The sequence below is a fragment of the Hyla sarda genome, chromosome 3, assembly GCF_029499605.1.
Source record: "Hyla sarda isolate aHylSar1 chromosome 3, aHylSar1.hap1, whole genome shotgun sequence".
NCBI lineage: Eukaryota > Metazoa > Chordata > Amphibia > Anura > Hylidae > Hyla > Hyla sarda.
Window position 1 is genome coordinate 239,581,480 of NC_079191.1, and position 16,327 is coordinate 239,597,806.

A 16,327-nucleotide genomic window follows, 5' to 3' on the forward strand; every position below is an offset into this window, starting at 1 on the left:
CCCTAAACTGTTGCCTAGAAATACGATAGGGCTTCGAAGTGAGAGAGCACCATGTGCATTTGAGGTCTAAATTAGGGATTTGCATAGGGATGGACTCGGATGCAAATGTACAATTGCCTCCTCTACCAAAAATATTCTACACCAGTGATTCCCAAACAGGGTGCCTCCAGCTTTTGCTAATCTCCCAGCATGCCTGACAGTCAGTGGCTGTCTGGCAATGCTGGGAGTCGTTGCTTTGCAACAGCTGGAGGCTCTGTTTTGGAAACAATTATATTTTTTATTTTTATGGGGGCAGGGGGGGGGGGGGTTGCAGTGTACATGTGTGTATATGTAGTGTTTATTTTGTACCCTTTATTTTGTGTTATTGTAGTTTAGTGTTTTTAGGAAACATTCAGTCGGGCGGGGGTTTACGGTGAGTTTCCTGCTAGGAGTTTGAGCTGCGATGGAAAATTTGCTGCAGCTAAAACTTGAAGCAGAAAACTCACTGTAAACCCCCGCCCGTGTGATTGTACCCTGTACATTACCATGGGGGGGGGGGGGGCAAATCTCCATTTGTCCAGTGCATGCTGGGAGTTTTGCAACAGCTGGAGGCACACTGGTTGGAAAACCTTCAGTTAGGTTCTGTTACATGACTCTGTATTTTCCCACCAGTGTGCCTCCAGCTGTTGCAAAACTACAACTCCTAGCATGTACTGATCGCCGAAGGGCATGCTGGGAGGGCATGCTGAGAGTTGTAGTTTTGCAAGATCTAGAGGGCTACAGTTTAGAGAACACTACACAGTGGTCTCTAAACTGTAGCCCCCCAGATGTTGCAATATTACAAATCCCAGCATGCCCACACAGCACTATGCTGTCTGGGCATGCTGGGATTTGTAGTTTTGCAAGATCTGGAGGGCTACAGTTTAGAGACCACTATATAGTGGTCTCCAAACTGTGGCCCTCCAAATGTTGCTAGACAAAAACTCACCGCTCAGTTGCAGGATCGCCGCCATTTGCAGAGGAGGATAGCCTGCCGCCGATCACCACCCGCTATGGATAAGGGACCCGTGGGTGGGCAGAGCGGGGGAACCGAACTTAAACCCCCCGCTTCTAACCAACCAATAGCAGGGATAGGAGGGGTGGAACCCCTGCCACCTCCCTCCTATCCCTTCAGGGGGATCGGGGTTGTCTTGGACAGCCTCGATCCCCCTTATATTCCGGGTCACCGGAGACCCGTATGACCCGGAATCAGGACCCCCCCAGGCATTGGCACGGGATGCCTGCTGATTGGCACGGGATGCCTACCTGTACACCCCGGGTCCTTAAGGACTCGGGATGCATGGTGTACCTGTATGCCCTGTGTTCCCAAGTGGTTAAGTTATGCTTTATTTATTTAGTTTTATTTAATATTTTTGTTAGCATTTTTTTCCAAAATAAATATATACTGTACTTTTTAAACCAATATTTTCCTATATCAGTCCTACTATTAGCTTCATGTGTGTATGCTCTATATAGATATTCACAATGGGTGTTTCGCCTATTCTGATGTAGAAGCATATTGGACAATGGTATTAATGCCAAGAGCCATATTTATGAAGAGTAACCCTCACATCATTCACTCTTTATATTGGTTAAATAGGGATCAGCATGTTTTTTATTATTATACTCGTGACTTTATACCAGCTGCAAAGAATGAGAGCATCTGTCACACTCACTGATGTAAACAAAGAAGTTTTTTCCAAAATATTGTGGGTTTTTGTTTTTGAATAATGTACCAATGCTTATAGAAAAAGCCACAAAAACAATCGGAGATATCGCCAGCACAGATGTTTCACATTAACTGTTCTACAAGCCCCTAAAACTTTTGGCAGAGGACAGACTAGATAAGAATATAGCACCTCCATATGGAATATGTGATTAATGAACAGCAAAAGCACAAAAGAAGTTAGATAGTGCTGCCATGTAATTCATTACCCGTCCATTCTTCATTCTTAAAGGGGTACTCCACTGGAAAACTTTTTTTTAATAATCTGGTGCCAGAAAGTTAAACAGGTTTGTAAATTACTTCTATTTAAAAAATATTCCAGTACTTATCAGCTGCTCTAGAGGAAGTTCTTTTCTTTTTGAATTTCCTTTCTGTCTGACCACAGTGCTCTCTGCTGACACCTCTGTCCATTTTTAGGAATTGTCTAGAGTAGAAGCAAATCCCCATAGCAAACCTATTGTCACGATGCCGGCTGGCAGGTAGTGGATCCTCTGTGCCAGAGAGGGATTGGCGTGGACCGTGCTAGTGGATCGGTTCTAAGTCACTACTGGTTTTCACCAGAGCCCGCCGCAAAGCGGGATGGTCTTGCAGCGGCGGTAGTGACCAGGTCGTATCCACTAGCAACGGCTCAACCTCTCTGGCTGCTGAAGATAGGCGCGGTACAAGGGAGTAGACAGAAGCAAGGTCGGACGTAGCAGAAGGTCGGGGCAGGCAGCAAGGATCGTAGTCAGGGGCAACGGCAGGAGGTCTGGAACACAGGCTGGGAACACACAAGGAAACGCTTTCACTGGCACAATGGCAACAAGATCCGGCAAGGAAGTGCAGGGGAAGTGAGGTGATATAGTCAGGGAGCAGGTGGAAGCCAATTAAGCTAATTGGGCCAGGCACCAATCATTGGTGCACTGGCCCTTTAAGTCTCAGAGAGCTGGCGCGCGCGCGCCCTAGAGAGCGGAGCAGCGCGCGCCAGCACATGACAGCAGGGGACCGGGACGGGTAAGTGACCTGGGATGCGATTCGCGAGCGGGCGCGTCCCGCTGTGCGAATCGCATCCCCGACGGCCATGACAGTGCAGCGCTCCCGGTCAGCGGGACTGACCGGGGAGCTGCAGGGAGAAAGACGCCGTGAGCGCTCCGGGGAGGAGCGGGGACCCGGAGCGCTAGGCGTAACAGTACCCCCCCCCTTAGGTCTCCCCTTTTTTTTGTCCGGTGACTGCCTCCCCTGGGATGAGGACACCGGGAAAGAATGGATGGTTTCCTCAATGGCAGGCAGTACAGCAGGAGTAGGAATGGGGAGGGGGGGCAGAGGGTGAAGCTTGGCACGGGGCAGGGAGACACAAGGACGGGAGCCATGAGGAGGCACAGAGGCTTGCCAGACGGGACTGGGAGGGGGGGAGAGGCACTTCCTGTGGCAGGCAGAGTCCCAGTACTTGATCTCCCCGGTGGTCCAATCAAGGGTGGGCGAATGAAGCCGGAGCCATGGCAGACCGAGGAGGACCTCAGAGGTACAGCCGGGGAGAACGAATAGCTCAATCCTCTCGAGGTGGGGTCCAATAGACATGAGGAGGGGTTCTGTGCGGTAACGCACGGTGCAGTCCAATCTGGCTCCGTTGACCGCGGAAATGTAGAGCGGCTTGACGAGACGGGTCACCGGGATGCTGAATTTATTAACAAAGGACTCCAAAATAAAATTCCCGGAGGCACCAGAGTCCAAGCAGGCCACGGCTGAGAGGGAGGAGTTGGCTGTAGGAGAAATCCGCACGGGCACCGTGAGACGTGGAGAAGCAGACTTAGAACCAAGAGACGCCACACCCACGTGAGCTGGGTGCGTGCGTGCGTTTCCCAGGCGTGGAGGACGGATAGGGCAATCCACCAAGAAATGCTCAGTACTGGCACAGTACAGACAGAGATTTTCTTCTCTACGGCGATTCCTCTCTTCCTGGGTCAGGCGAGACCGATCCACTTGCATGGCCTCCTCGGCGGGAGGCCCAGGCGAAGACTGCAAAGGATGCTGTGGGAGAGGTGCCCAGAGATCTAAGTCTTTTTCCTGGCGGAGCTCTTGGTGTCGCTCAGAAAAACGCATGTCAATGCGGGTAGCCAAATGGATGAGTTCTTGGAGGTTGGCAGGAATCTCTCGTGCGGCCAGCACATCCTTGATGCGACTGGATAGGCCTTTTTTAAAGGTCGCGCAGAGAGCCTCATTATTCCAGGATAGTTCAGAAGCAAAAGTACCGAATTGTATGGCGTACTCGCCAACGGAAGAATTACCCTGGACCAGGTTCAGCAAGGCAGTCTCGGCAGAAGAGGCTCGGGCAGGTTCCTCGAAGACACTTCGGACTTCAGCGAAGAAGGACTGGACTGTGGCTGTGGCAGGATCATTGCGGTCCCAGAGCGGTGTGGCCCAAGACAAGGCCTTTCCTGAAAGAAGGCTTACTACGAACGCCACCTTAGACCGTTCTGTAGGAAACAAGTCCGACAACATCTCCATATGCAGGGAACACTGAGACAAAAATCCACGGCAGAGTTTAGAGTCCCCATCAAATTTGTCCGGCAGGGACAAGCGTAGGTTAGGAGCGGCCACTCGCTGCGGAGGAGGTGCAGGAGCTGGCGGAGGAGATGGTTGCTGCTGTAGCAGAGGCAGAAGTTGCTGTAACATGGCGGTCAACTGCGACAGCTGCTGTCCTTGTTGGGCAATCTGCTGCGATTGCTGAGCGACCACCGTGGGAAGATCAGCGAGACTTGGCAGCGGCACCTCAGCGGGATCCATGGCCGGATCTACTGTCACGATTCGGCTTACGGGTTGTGGATCCGCTGTGTCAGCGAGGGATTGGCGTGGACCGTGCTAGTGGACCGGTTCTAAGAGGCTACTGGTTTTCACCAGAGCCCGCCGCAAAGCGGGATGGTCTTGCTGCGGCAGTAGCAACCAGGTCGTATCCACTAGCAACGGCTCTACCTCGCTGACTGCTGAGAAGGCGTGGGACAGAAGGACTAGGCAGAGGCAAGGTCGGACGTAGCAGAAGGTCGGGGCAGGCAGCAAGGATCGTAGTCAGGGGCAACGGCAGGAGGTCTGGAACACAGGCTGGGAACACACAAGGAAACGCTTTCACTGGCACAATGGCAACAAGATCCGGCAAGGAAGTGCAGGGGAAGTGAGGTGATATAGTCAGGGAGCAGGTGGAAGCCAATTAAGCTAATTGGGCCAGGCACCAATCATTGGTGCACTGGCCCTTTAAGTCTCAGAGAGCTGGCGCGCGCGCGCCCTAGAGAGCGGAGCCGCGCGCGCCAGCACATGACAGCAGGGGACCGGGACGGGTAAGTGACCTGGGATGCGATTCGCGAGCGGGCGCGTCCCGCTGTGCGAATCGCATCCCCGACGGCCATGACAGTGCAGCGCTCCCGGTCAGCGGGACTGACCGGGGAGCTGCAGGGAGAAAGACGCCGTGAGCGCTCCGGGGAGGAGCGGGGACCCGGAGCGCTAGGCGTAACACCTATCCTGCTCTGGACAGTTCCTAAAATGGACAGAGGTGTCAGTAGAGAGCACTGTGGTCAGGCAAAAAGGAAATTCAAAAAGAAAAGAACTTCCTGTGGAGTAGGGATCGACCGATTATCGGTTTGGCCGATATTATCGTCCGATAATCACGATTTTGGGCATTATCGGTATCGGCAATTACCTTGCCAATATGCCGATAATGCCCCGCCCCCCCCCCTGCACCGCCCCCACCGCACTGCGACCGCCGATAACTTATACCGGAATATCGGTGTAAGTTATCGGCTATGGGCCCTAACCTCCACAGATTATCGGTATCGGCCCTAAAAAAAACGATATCGGTCGATCCCTACTGTGGAGCATATAGCAGTTTATAAATACTGGAAGGATTAAGATTTTTAAATACAAGTAATTTACAAATCTGTTTAACTTTCTGGCACCAGTTGATTTACAAAAAGAACTCTATGCTGTGTTTAGTATTCTGTAGTCCGCAGTGGGAGCCTGGTATACGTGCACTATGTAGCCTGCTCGAAGCAGCTCTCAGCTTTGGCTCATTGATGCCTGTTTACTGGGAAACAGTCCTCCGACAAACAATAATTCTTAGGACATCATAAAAGATTTGTTCAGGACAAAGGATGGGAAGATTTTCGAAATGTAAGGCTGGGTTCACACCACGATTTCTTAAATACGGTTCCCGTATACGGTTTGGAGGAGGGGGGCGGGGCTTAATTGCGGCGCCCGCACTCAGCCGTATTCGGGAACCGTATTTAATACAAGTCTATGAGCCACGTTTTTGCCTGCGGTCGGGAAACCGCATACGGCCGAAAACGAATCCGACCGGAGGCTGCGGTTCACTCCGGTCGCCTCATAGACTTGCATTAAATACGGTTCCCGAATACGGCTGAGTGCGGGCGCCGCGATTAAGCCCCGCCCCCCTCCTCCAAACCGTATACGGGAACCGTATTTAAGAAAACGTGGTGTGAACCCAGCCTAACAATGTTTTCTAGGATTATCTCTCTGTAAAGGGCTCTTTATTTCCTTTGACATGTAGTCCCATGCACAGAAACTATTGGGGCTAAAAAGTCAAGATAATGGCTCAGATTTACCATGGCTCCCGTGGCAATATTTTGGCTCCCAATGCACCAGAATTACTGTGAACTACAACTGAGAAGCATTTATTACTTTCTAAAGGTCTGGAATTACCTGCTGCAGATATTTTGCAGTGTGAATGGGTGAACGGAAACCCCATTTACACCAATGTTTCCTACATGCACACTACGGAATCTCCAGACGGAAAATTTCTGCCCGGAGATTCAGAGTGCAGCCAGTGCCGCCTGAATAAGTCGGCGCTAGGACCGCGCGGACACTGCAGTCTCCAATAGACTGCAATATGTTCCGCGAGTATTTCCGCCTGAAGAATGAGCAACGCCATTCTTCAGGCGGAAATTTCCAAGCGGATTTTTCGTTCACAAATTCCGCTTCACAAATTCCGAAGTGTGAATTTGTGAACGGAAAACCATTCACTGTACTATACATTTTAGTAAGCGGAATTTCTGTATGCAATTTCAAAGCGGAATTGCAGGCGGAAATTCGTAGTGTGAACCTAGCCTAAGACTTTCTAGTCTAAACCTACATTGTCTCTAAGGCTGGGTTCACACTGCAGAATTTCTGGGCAGAATTTCTGCCAGAGATCGAGCCGGCGGCGCTAGGACCGAGTAGACTGCATTGCTGCCCCCATAGACTGCAATGCAATTCTGGGTGGATCTTTTGGGAGATCTGCTCAGAAATGCATTACCATCTATGGGAACGGCAATGTAGTCTGCGTGATCCTAGTGCCGCCGTCTCAATCTCCAGCAGAAATTCTGCCCAAAAATTCCACAGTGTGAACCCAGCCTAAGAATTAGCTTTAGTAAACTTGGAACATGTTCCACACCTAACCAGTCATATTATTAGTATTGAAAAAGTATGGAACTGTATTGAAAACCATATACATAGACAAATAATTGAAAACCGGATGCATCCGGTTGCGTACGGTTTGCTTGCAATACGGTTTTCTCCCGTACTCAAAACCTTAGTTGACCACGGTTTTGTCTCTGGTTTAAAAAACGAACTTCAACCGCATATGTTTTTTTTTTAACATGGACGTCAATGGGAAACGCACATGTATATGGTTCCATACAGGAAACTGTATACGGTTTTTACTTTGCACATGCGTATTTGCATCCTAAAGTCCCCACCCAAAGACCCCTCCCATTAAAAATGAACAACATTTTCAAAAACTTGTGGGTTTTATTAAATAAAAACAGACAGAACTGTATGTACTTTAAAAACAGTATATGGTTTACTTTTTGCCATACTGTTCCATCCGTTTTTTTGCCATACGGTTTTCTTTAGAAAAACTGATTGAAAACAGTACGGCAAAAACATGATGTGAACCCAGCCTAACATGCATTTAAAGAATGAAACTAAAGCCTCACACAGAAAAGCTGTGTCTTTTATTATTGATAATGTTATTCTGCGACAAACAATATTTCACATAAAGTGTGTTACAGCGTACCTCTCATTTCTGGTGCCTTGTCAGGATAAGCTGCACTGTATGAGTTCATAAGGAGCAGCACTATTTTTGGCCATTATATTAGGCTAGGTTCACAATACATTGTGCTCTGTTTCGTTGGACTCCCAACTATCTAATATCAATACCTTATTGGCTGCCACTAACCAGGGCGCCTCCAGCTGTTGCAAAACGACAACTCCCAGCATGCCCGGACAGCAACAGCTGGAGGCAAGGTGCCTCCAGCTGTTGCAAAAACTACAACACGGGTATAAGCAATCCCAGTAAACTTTACCACGCTAGTATCTCCATCTCAAAAAACACAAAAAGAATGTAAATATTAACCAAAGAATTGTCCGCTGGCTTATTTAGAAACTTGTTCTTATTCATTTCTAAGAAAGTTGGTCAGCACTTCATACGCTGCCATTACTGTTCCAACAGAGACTGCCACCCAACTTTCCTAGACTCCTGAACAGCAAACAAGCCCAGTAACTGGGACTCACCCCAGTTAGCTCCCTTATAGGTGGCCACAGTGCCCACTGCACGTTATGAGAGCTGTACTGACTGGCACCCAGCTTTTCCATACACAGATATACCCTTATTAGCAGCTTGAGATCAGGTTGTGAATATTGGGGTGCTCCCAGTGGGTGTCACTGACCTGTAGGGTGTTCCTCTTGCGCACCCCTGAGTGCCCCCCCTGTCTCCCGTTGCTGCTGCTCCTTCTCACGTAGATCACCTGCCTCCTGCTGGGCACCTCGTCAGGTCTCCGGTTGTACACCTCTGCCCCCGGCTCCTTGGGTGGCACCTTGAGTATAAGCCCGGGCTGGGACAATGACTTGCGCTTGAGCTCGGCGGAAAAGTGAGTGCATAGCAGGGCGGCCAGGCACAGGGCGAGGAGGCGCAGGGTGCAGGTTCTCCAGCGCAGCCTCAGCTCCCTCCACAGCATCCTCCGAGCACCCCGGGATAGGAGGGAGGGACGCCTGGCGCCAACGGACCCTGAGGTGACAGTCCGGACCCTGAGGTGACAGTCCAGACCCGGAGGAGAGAGGATTCGGCAGCCTGTATGTTACCTCCTGTGGTGTTCAGAGCCTCCTCAGCCTCTCCCCGCCCCGCACCGCGCTCACACTCCAGGGCTCTATGTCCCGCACGGCTCACTGCCCTGTACTCACCAAGTCACCGCCGTCACTGCAGGAGCCTAGACAGGCCCAGTCCAAGCCTGAAGCCCAATCTCTGCTGCCTCCTGAAACCTTCTTCTCGAATTAGTATAACGTCCAACATTACATTTATACACCGATACTACATATATACACCGATACTACATATATACACCGATACTACATATATACACCTATACTACATGTATACACCTATATTACATGTATACACCTGTATTATATGTATACACCTATATTACATGTATACACCTATACTACATATATACACCTATACTACATATATACACCTGTATTATATGTATACACCTGTATTATATGTATACACCTGTATTATATATATATATATATATATATATATATATATACAACTATATTACATGTATACACCTATATTACATGTATACACTAGTGTTGCTCGCGAATATTCGCAATTCGAATATTATTCGCGAATATCGCATATTACGAAATTACGAATATTCGTTTTTATTTTTTTTATTTATTTATTTATTTTTCTTACAGTACACATCACAGTGATCATCCCTCTCTGCTTCCAGCTTGTGTGGTGTAAAGAAGGCTGTAATACTACTGTGTGAGACTGGCGTGTGAAAATTCGCATATGCGAAAATTTGTATATTCTAATTTTCGGGAGTACTAATTTTGCATATGCTAATATCCCCATATGCTAATTTTCGCATACGCGAATATTAGCATATGCGAAAATAAAACGAGGATATAACGAATATGCGAATATTCGACGAATATTCGTCCATATATTCGCGAATATTCGCGAATTCGAATATGGCCTATGCCGCTCAACACTAGTATACACCTATACTACATTGGAGAAACCATAAATGAGTGCAGGATCAGATTAAATGGACATAAATCATCGATTAGGACAGGCAGGGTTGACTTGCCCATATCGAAACACTTTAATGAGTTTGGTCATAATATTAGCCAATTGCGTTTCCGGATTATAGATCATGTCCCTATACTACGTAGAGGAGGAGACCGGGAAAAGTTATTAAAACAAAAAGAGCTAAAATGGATTCATCTATTAAATACACTACAACCTTGTGGTCTGAACGTTGATTTTAGTCTAAAGCCTTACATGTGAATAAATTTTCTTTTACCTTTTTTTCTCCTTTTTTTCTCTTTTTTTCCCTTTTCCTTTGCTTCCCTCCCATTTTTCCCTTTTTTCTTTTCTCCTTCTTTCTTTCTTCCTCCTTCCCCCCCCCCCTCTTTTTTCTCCTTTTTTCCCCCTATCTCTCTTCCTTTTTTCCCTTTTTTTTTTCCTTTTTTTCCCTTTTCCCTTTTTATTTTTTCTTTATTCTTTTCAATAATTTTTTTCCCTTCTTTCCTTTCCTCCCCCCCTCCCCCTTTTTTCTCACTTTTTTCCCCCCCCTTTTTTTCTTTTCCTTTTTTCTTTCTTCCTTTTTTCCTTTTCTCCTTTTTTTCCCCCTTTTTTTCCTCTTTCTGCTTCTCCCTTCTTTTCCCTTTTTTCTTTTTTTCTTTTTGCTTTTTTCCTTTTTCTTTTATCTTTCTTCCCCCCTCTTTTTTTTTCTTTTCTCCCTTTTTTTTCTCCCTTTTTTTTCTCCCTTTTTTTTCCCTTTTCCCTTCTTTTTTTCTTTCCCCCTCCCCCTTTTTTTTCAAACAATTTTTTTTTTTTTTTTCATTTTTTTTTCAATTTATTCACCTCTTGAACCGTGTAGTTCTTATTATATACATCAAATATGTGCTAGGAATGGCCATGAGTGTTTTTAACCTTCTCTTTCTTTACCTTTTATATTTTAGATCACTTATAGGATGTCAAGTTGACACTATGTAAGAACAGGAGGGAGTGATTTACATGGCATCAATCAAATCGAGACAACTTTTCTTATATACTCCATGACTATTAATGTAATTTTATTATTATTACCCGCCAGCGTTTTTGTATTGCATCTTTTGTATCTTTTGTACTTTTATATTGACACACACGCTGCTATGTTATTTATAGATTACTACTCCCCGTATTTCACTAGGTTTAATCAGTGTTGGTAACCTGGAGCCCTATGCGCTGCGCCTTGATTTGACGCATGTGCATTGGGTTGGGAACACACGACCCGGTATTGTACCGAAAGATGAGCGTACCCCTCTGCGGCTCTTGCGCAGCCGCATTAGCAAGCGTCTGTGGTAACCATAGTGTCCGTATTACATGGGTTCACGCATGCGCATAGTAACAGTGGAACTTGCGATATGAGAGCCGCGGCAGGCGCGATCTCGCGCAGCCGCAATACATTTGTTTACAAACTTAGACACATGGAGGGACGGAACGATCGTAAGTACAGATATGACAGCTATTGATAATCAATAGAGCTAGTCTTGACTCTGATGCCATGTACACTCCCCCTATTCATTTATTAACTATTGTATAGTCACTAGAGTGAGAATATGCACTTTATTGTAGCAGTCATTGTTTGTTGTGATGATGTCACACAAGGAGAACCAATTACCTTCAGAGGGTTGGATGGAATCATTAATCACAATGTATCACAGCTGTTTGTAAACCTATCAGAAAGCACCTTGATGTATTTAAGTTTTTCATTTTGTATGATTTGTATGCTTGATAAAGGCAGTTTGCCGAAACATTGCACCGCTATCACATTTATGGTGTGAATAAACTTGGAAGCCTTTCCACTTGATCCTGGACCTCTGATTATTTGTGCTGTGGTGGAGATTGCATATTTATCACCTATACTACATATATACACCTATACTACATATATACACCTATATTACATGTATACACCTGTATTATATGTATACACCTGTATTATATATATATACACCTATATTACATGTATACACCTGTATTATATATATACACCTATACTACATATATACACCTATACTACATATATACACCTATATTACATGTATACACCTGTATTACATGTATACACCTGTATTATATGTATACACCTGTATAATATATATACAACGATATTATATGTATACACCTATATTACATGTATACACCTGTATTATATATATACATCTATACTACATATATACACCTATACTACATATATACACCTATATTACATGTATACACCTGTATTATATGTATACACCTGTATTATATATACAACTATATTACATGTATACACCTATATTACATATATATACAACTATATTACATGTATGCACCTGTATTACACGTATACACCAGTATTATATGTATTCACCTGTATTACATGTATGCACCTATATAACATGGATGCACTTATATTACATGCATACACCTATATTACATGTATACACCTAAAATACATGCATACACCTATATTACATGCATACACCTATAGTACATGTATACACCTATATTACATGCATGCACCCACAGTCATGATCGTAAATGTTGGCACCTCTGACCTGACATTTTTCTAGAGTATTTTTCACAGAAAAGGATTGCAGTAACACATGTTTTACTAAACACATGTTTATGCCTTTGTGTGTATTGGAACAAACCAAAAAAGGGAGGAAAAAAATGCGAAATGGACATAATGTCACACCAAACTCCGAAATTGGGCTGAACAAAATTATTGGCACCCTTAATATTTAGTTGCCCACCCTTTGGAAAAAATAACTGAAATCAGTTGCTTCCTATAACCATCAATAAGCTTCTTACACCTCTCAGCCGGAATGTTGGACCACTCTTCCTTTGCAAACTGCTCCAGGTCTCTCTTATTGGAAGGGCGCCTTTTCCTAACAGCAATTTTAAGATCTCTCCACAGGTGTTCAGTGGGATTTAGTTGTAGACTCATTGCTGGCCACTTCAGAACTCTCCAGCACTTTGTTGCCATCCATTTCTGGGTGCTTTTGGACGTATGTTTGGGGTCATTGTCCTCCTGGAAGACCCAAGATCTCAGACGTAAACCCAGCTTTCTGACACTGGGCTGTACAGTGCGACCCAAAATCCGTTGGTAATCCTCAGATTTCATGATGCCTTGCACACATTCAAGGCACCCAGTGCCAGAGGCAGCAAAACAACCTCAAAACATCATTGAACCTCCACCATATTTCACTGTAGGTAATGTGTTCTTTTCTTTGTAAGCCTCATTCCATTTTAGGTAAACAGTAGAATGATATGCTTTACCAAAAAGCTCTATCTTGGTCTCACCTGTCCACAAGACGTTTTCCCAGAAGGATTTTGGCTTACTCAAGTTCATTTTGGAAAAATGTAGTCTTGCTTTTTTATGTCTCTGTGTCAGCAGTGGGGTCCTCCTGGGTCTCCTGCCATAGCGTTTCATTTCATTAAAATGTCGACGGATAGTTCACCCTGACACTGATGCTCCCTGAGCCTGCAGAACAGCTTGAATATCTTTGGAACTTGTTTGGGGCTTCTTATCCATCATCCGGACTATCCTGTGTTGACACCTTTTATAAATTTTTCTCTTCTGTCCACTTACAGGGAGATTAGCTACAGTGCCATGGGTTGCAAACATCTTGATAATGTTGCGCACTGTGGACAAAGGCAAATCTAGATCTCTGGAGATGGACTTGTAACCTTGAGATTGTTGATATTTTTAAAACAATTTTGGTTCTCAAGACAGTTTTCTTCTCCTCTTACTGTTGTCCCTGCTTAGTGAAGCACACACAGACACACAATGCAAAAACTAAGTGAACTTCTCTCCTTTTTATCTGCTTTCAGGTTTGATTTTTATATTGCCCACACCTGTTACTTGCCCCAGGTGAGTTTAAGGAGCATCACATGCTTGAAACAATCTTATTTTTCCACAATTTTGAAAGGGTGCCAATAATTTTGTCCAGCCCATTTTTGGAGTTTGGTGTGAAATTATGTCCAATTTGTTTTTTTCCTCCCTTTTTTGGTTTAGTTCCAATACAGACAGGGAATAAACATGTGTATAGCAAAACATGTGTTACTGTAATCCTTTTCTTTTCTCCTGTGGGGCTGCTCCTCTGCTTCTACCCACTGTACGTTTTTAAGCTGTTTGTAAATAAATATTCCTTCTAGCAAGTATTCTGGGTGAGTGCATCCTTTTATTCTCTGAACTGTATGCTATTGTTGGGCTGCACCCCTGTGAAGTTCCACGGAAAAAAGTTGGTGTCTATTAATTGAACAGATGTTGGATTGGGCAGCAGTGCCGGACTCTATTGCTCTTATCTTTGTATTGGACTTTTCTTTGAGAAATGCTTCATTTTCTCGTAAAATTTCAGGGGTGCCAACATTTACAGCCTCGACTGTACAGGCCACTGGCCAAACCACCTAATTGAATATGTGACCCTGATCAGACCTACTAAATAAATACAGGCTACTGACCAGACCACCTAAACAATACAGGTCACTGACCAGACGCCCAAAATAAATACAGGCCACTGACCAAACCCCCTAAATAAATACAGGCCACTGACCAGACACCCTAAATAAATACAGGCCACTGACCAGACCCTCTAAATAAATACAACCCATAAAGACAAGCCTCTGACCAGACCCCCACATAAATACATACCAGGTCTCCCACGAAAAAAACACACTAAATGCTAAATAAATACAGGCCACTGACCAGACAACCAAAATGAATAAAGTCCACTGACCAGATCACCCAAATAAATACAGGTTACTGATCAAACCCCCTTAATAAATACAAGCCACTGATTAGACCTTGTTAATAAATACAGGCCTGTGACCAGACCGCCTACATTAATACATACCAGACCCCCTACAAAAAATACACAATAAAGGCTAGAGCACCTAAATACATTTAGACAAAAGACCAGATGCCCTAATAATTACAGACCAAAGATCAAACCCCCTCTTTCTCAGATGCAATCTTTATTTTTATTTTTTTATTACACTGGGAATGCTGTAAAAAACTTTATCGAACCTGGTGCCTCGCAAGTCCCACTATGTCTCCTCCCGGTCTGGTCCCCTGCTGCTCGTCTCTTCTACCTGGAAGCAGGAGCAAGATATGAGAAGTAGTATAGGTAAGTGGGACCTTTTTTACAACAGCCCCAGCATTAGGCTGGGTGTCTACTTGTTTTTATTTTGGCAAAAAACCCCAATAAAAACACCCATTCTGCTGCATGGCGTTTTCTTTTTTGTGAAAAAAACGCTGCGACCAGATGTTAGCTGCAAGTCAATAGGGAACTGCAAAATGCCACATCCACTTGGCGTTTTTCAGTTTGGCTTTTTTCAGCTATTTTTGGCTCCTTGCCAGTTTTTCAACACCAAAAATAATGCCATGTGGGTTTTAACTTTGGCATTTTTGCTGGTGGTTTTTATTCTATTTTGGACTTTAGCGATCCAAAAAAGTGATGGAGATATAGTAATGATGGAAAAAATTGTGTTTAACAAAATTTATCTTTTTTATAACAATTTTTTATAAATTTTTAAACAGGGATCAATTTATGTTGGTGGGCAGTGAACTAAAAATGTAGCCGACAATAATAATAAGGAGGAAGCTTTTGACTTCATATCCCATCCTCATATATAGTTGTCATATTCCGTCCCCATATCTCGTCCTCATATGCTGTCCTCATATCCTGTCTTCATATCCCATCCTTATATCCCGACCTCATATCCCGTCCTCATATGCCGTCTTCATATGCCATCCTCATGTCCCGACCTCTTATCCCGTCCTCATTTTCTGACCTCATATCCCGACCTCATGTCCCGTCCTCATACCCCGTCCTCATATCCCGTCCTCTTGTCCTGTCCTCATGTCCCGTCCTCATGTCCCGATCTTATATCCTGTCCTCATATCCCGTCCTCCTATCCCATCCTCATATCCCATCCTCATATCCTGTCCTCATGTCCCTTCCTCATATCTTGTCCTCGTATGCTGTCCTCATATCCCATCCTCATTTCACGTCCTCATATCCGGTCCTCATATCCTGTCCTCATATCCCATCCTCATATCCCGTCCTCATATCCTGACCTCATATTCCCCGTCCTTATGTCCCATTCTCATATCCTGGGACTGATTTGTGATGAAGATATTGTAAGCTGAAAATAGAAGGGGACATGTCTTTGTGGGACTGGGCGTGATTTGCAAGCCAGACTGATGCACAAAAAGGATAGAGAATTATAGGGGTGGGACTTAAACAGTGGGCATGTCTTTGTGAGATGGGGTGTAGCTTGTAAGCCGGTCTGACACATTCACCAGGAGATGCAGAGTGGAGCTTGTGGAGTAAGGTACTGGAAGTCCCATATACTTGCATGGGACTTGAAACAAAACCCATCTTTTATATAAGGGTGTAGGTAAGGGTTAATTTAACTATCATAGATTTTTATTTAACATATAAGAAATATGTGTACCAGGTTTTATAGAAAGATCTCCAGCCGTACGGTAGTTATGCGGGAACATA

At 45.0% G+C, this 16,327-nt stretch overlaps 1 protein-coding gene across 3 annotated transcripts in view; it reads right to left on the reverse strand.

Annotated features, from left to right (window-relative positions):
• METTL24 (methyltransferase like 24) overlaps positions 1-16,327 on the reverse strand; it is a 140,427-nt gene that overhangs the window by 94,746 nt on the left and 29,354 nt on the right. Inside the window, exon 3 of one of the 3 annotated variants that reach the window (XM_056566316.1) lies at positions 14,845-14,909. The exons of 1 other annotated variant lie outside the window; for it this stretch is intronic. In XM_056566316.1, the coding sequence (XP_056422291.1) occupies positions 14,845-14,909 (65 nt within the window). Of the gene's footprint in view, positions 1-8,436; positions 8,939-14,844; positions 14,910-16,327 lie in introns of those variants that run through there. One more of the 3 variants, XM_056566315.1, reaches the window with a different exon arrangement.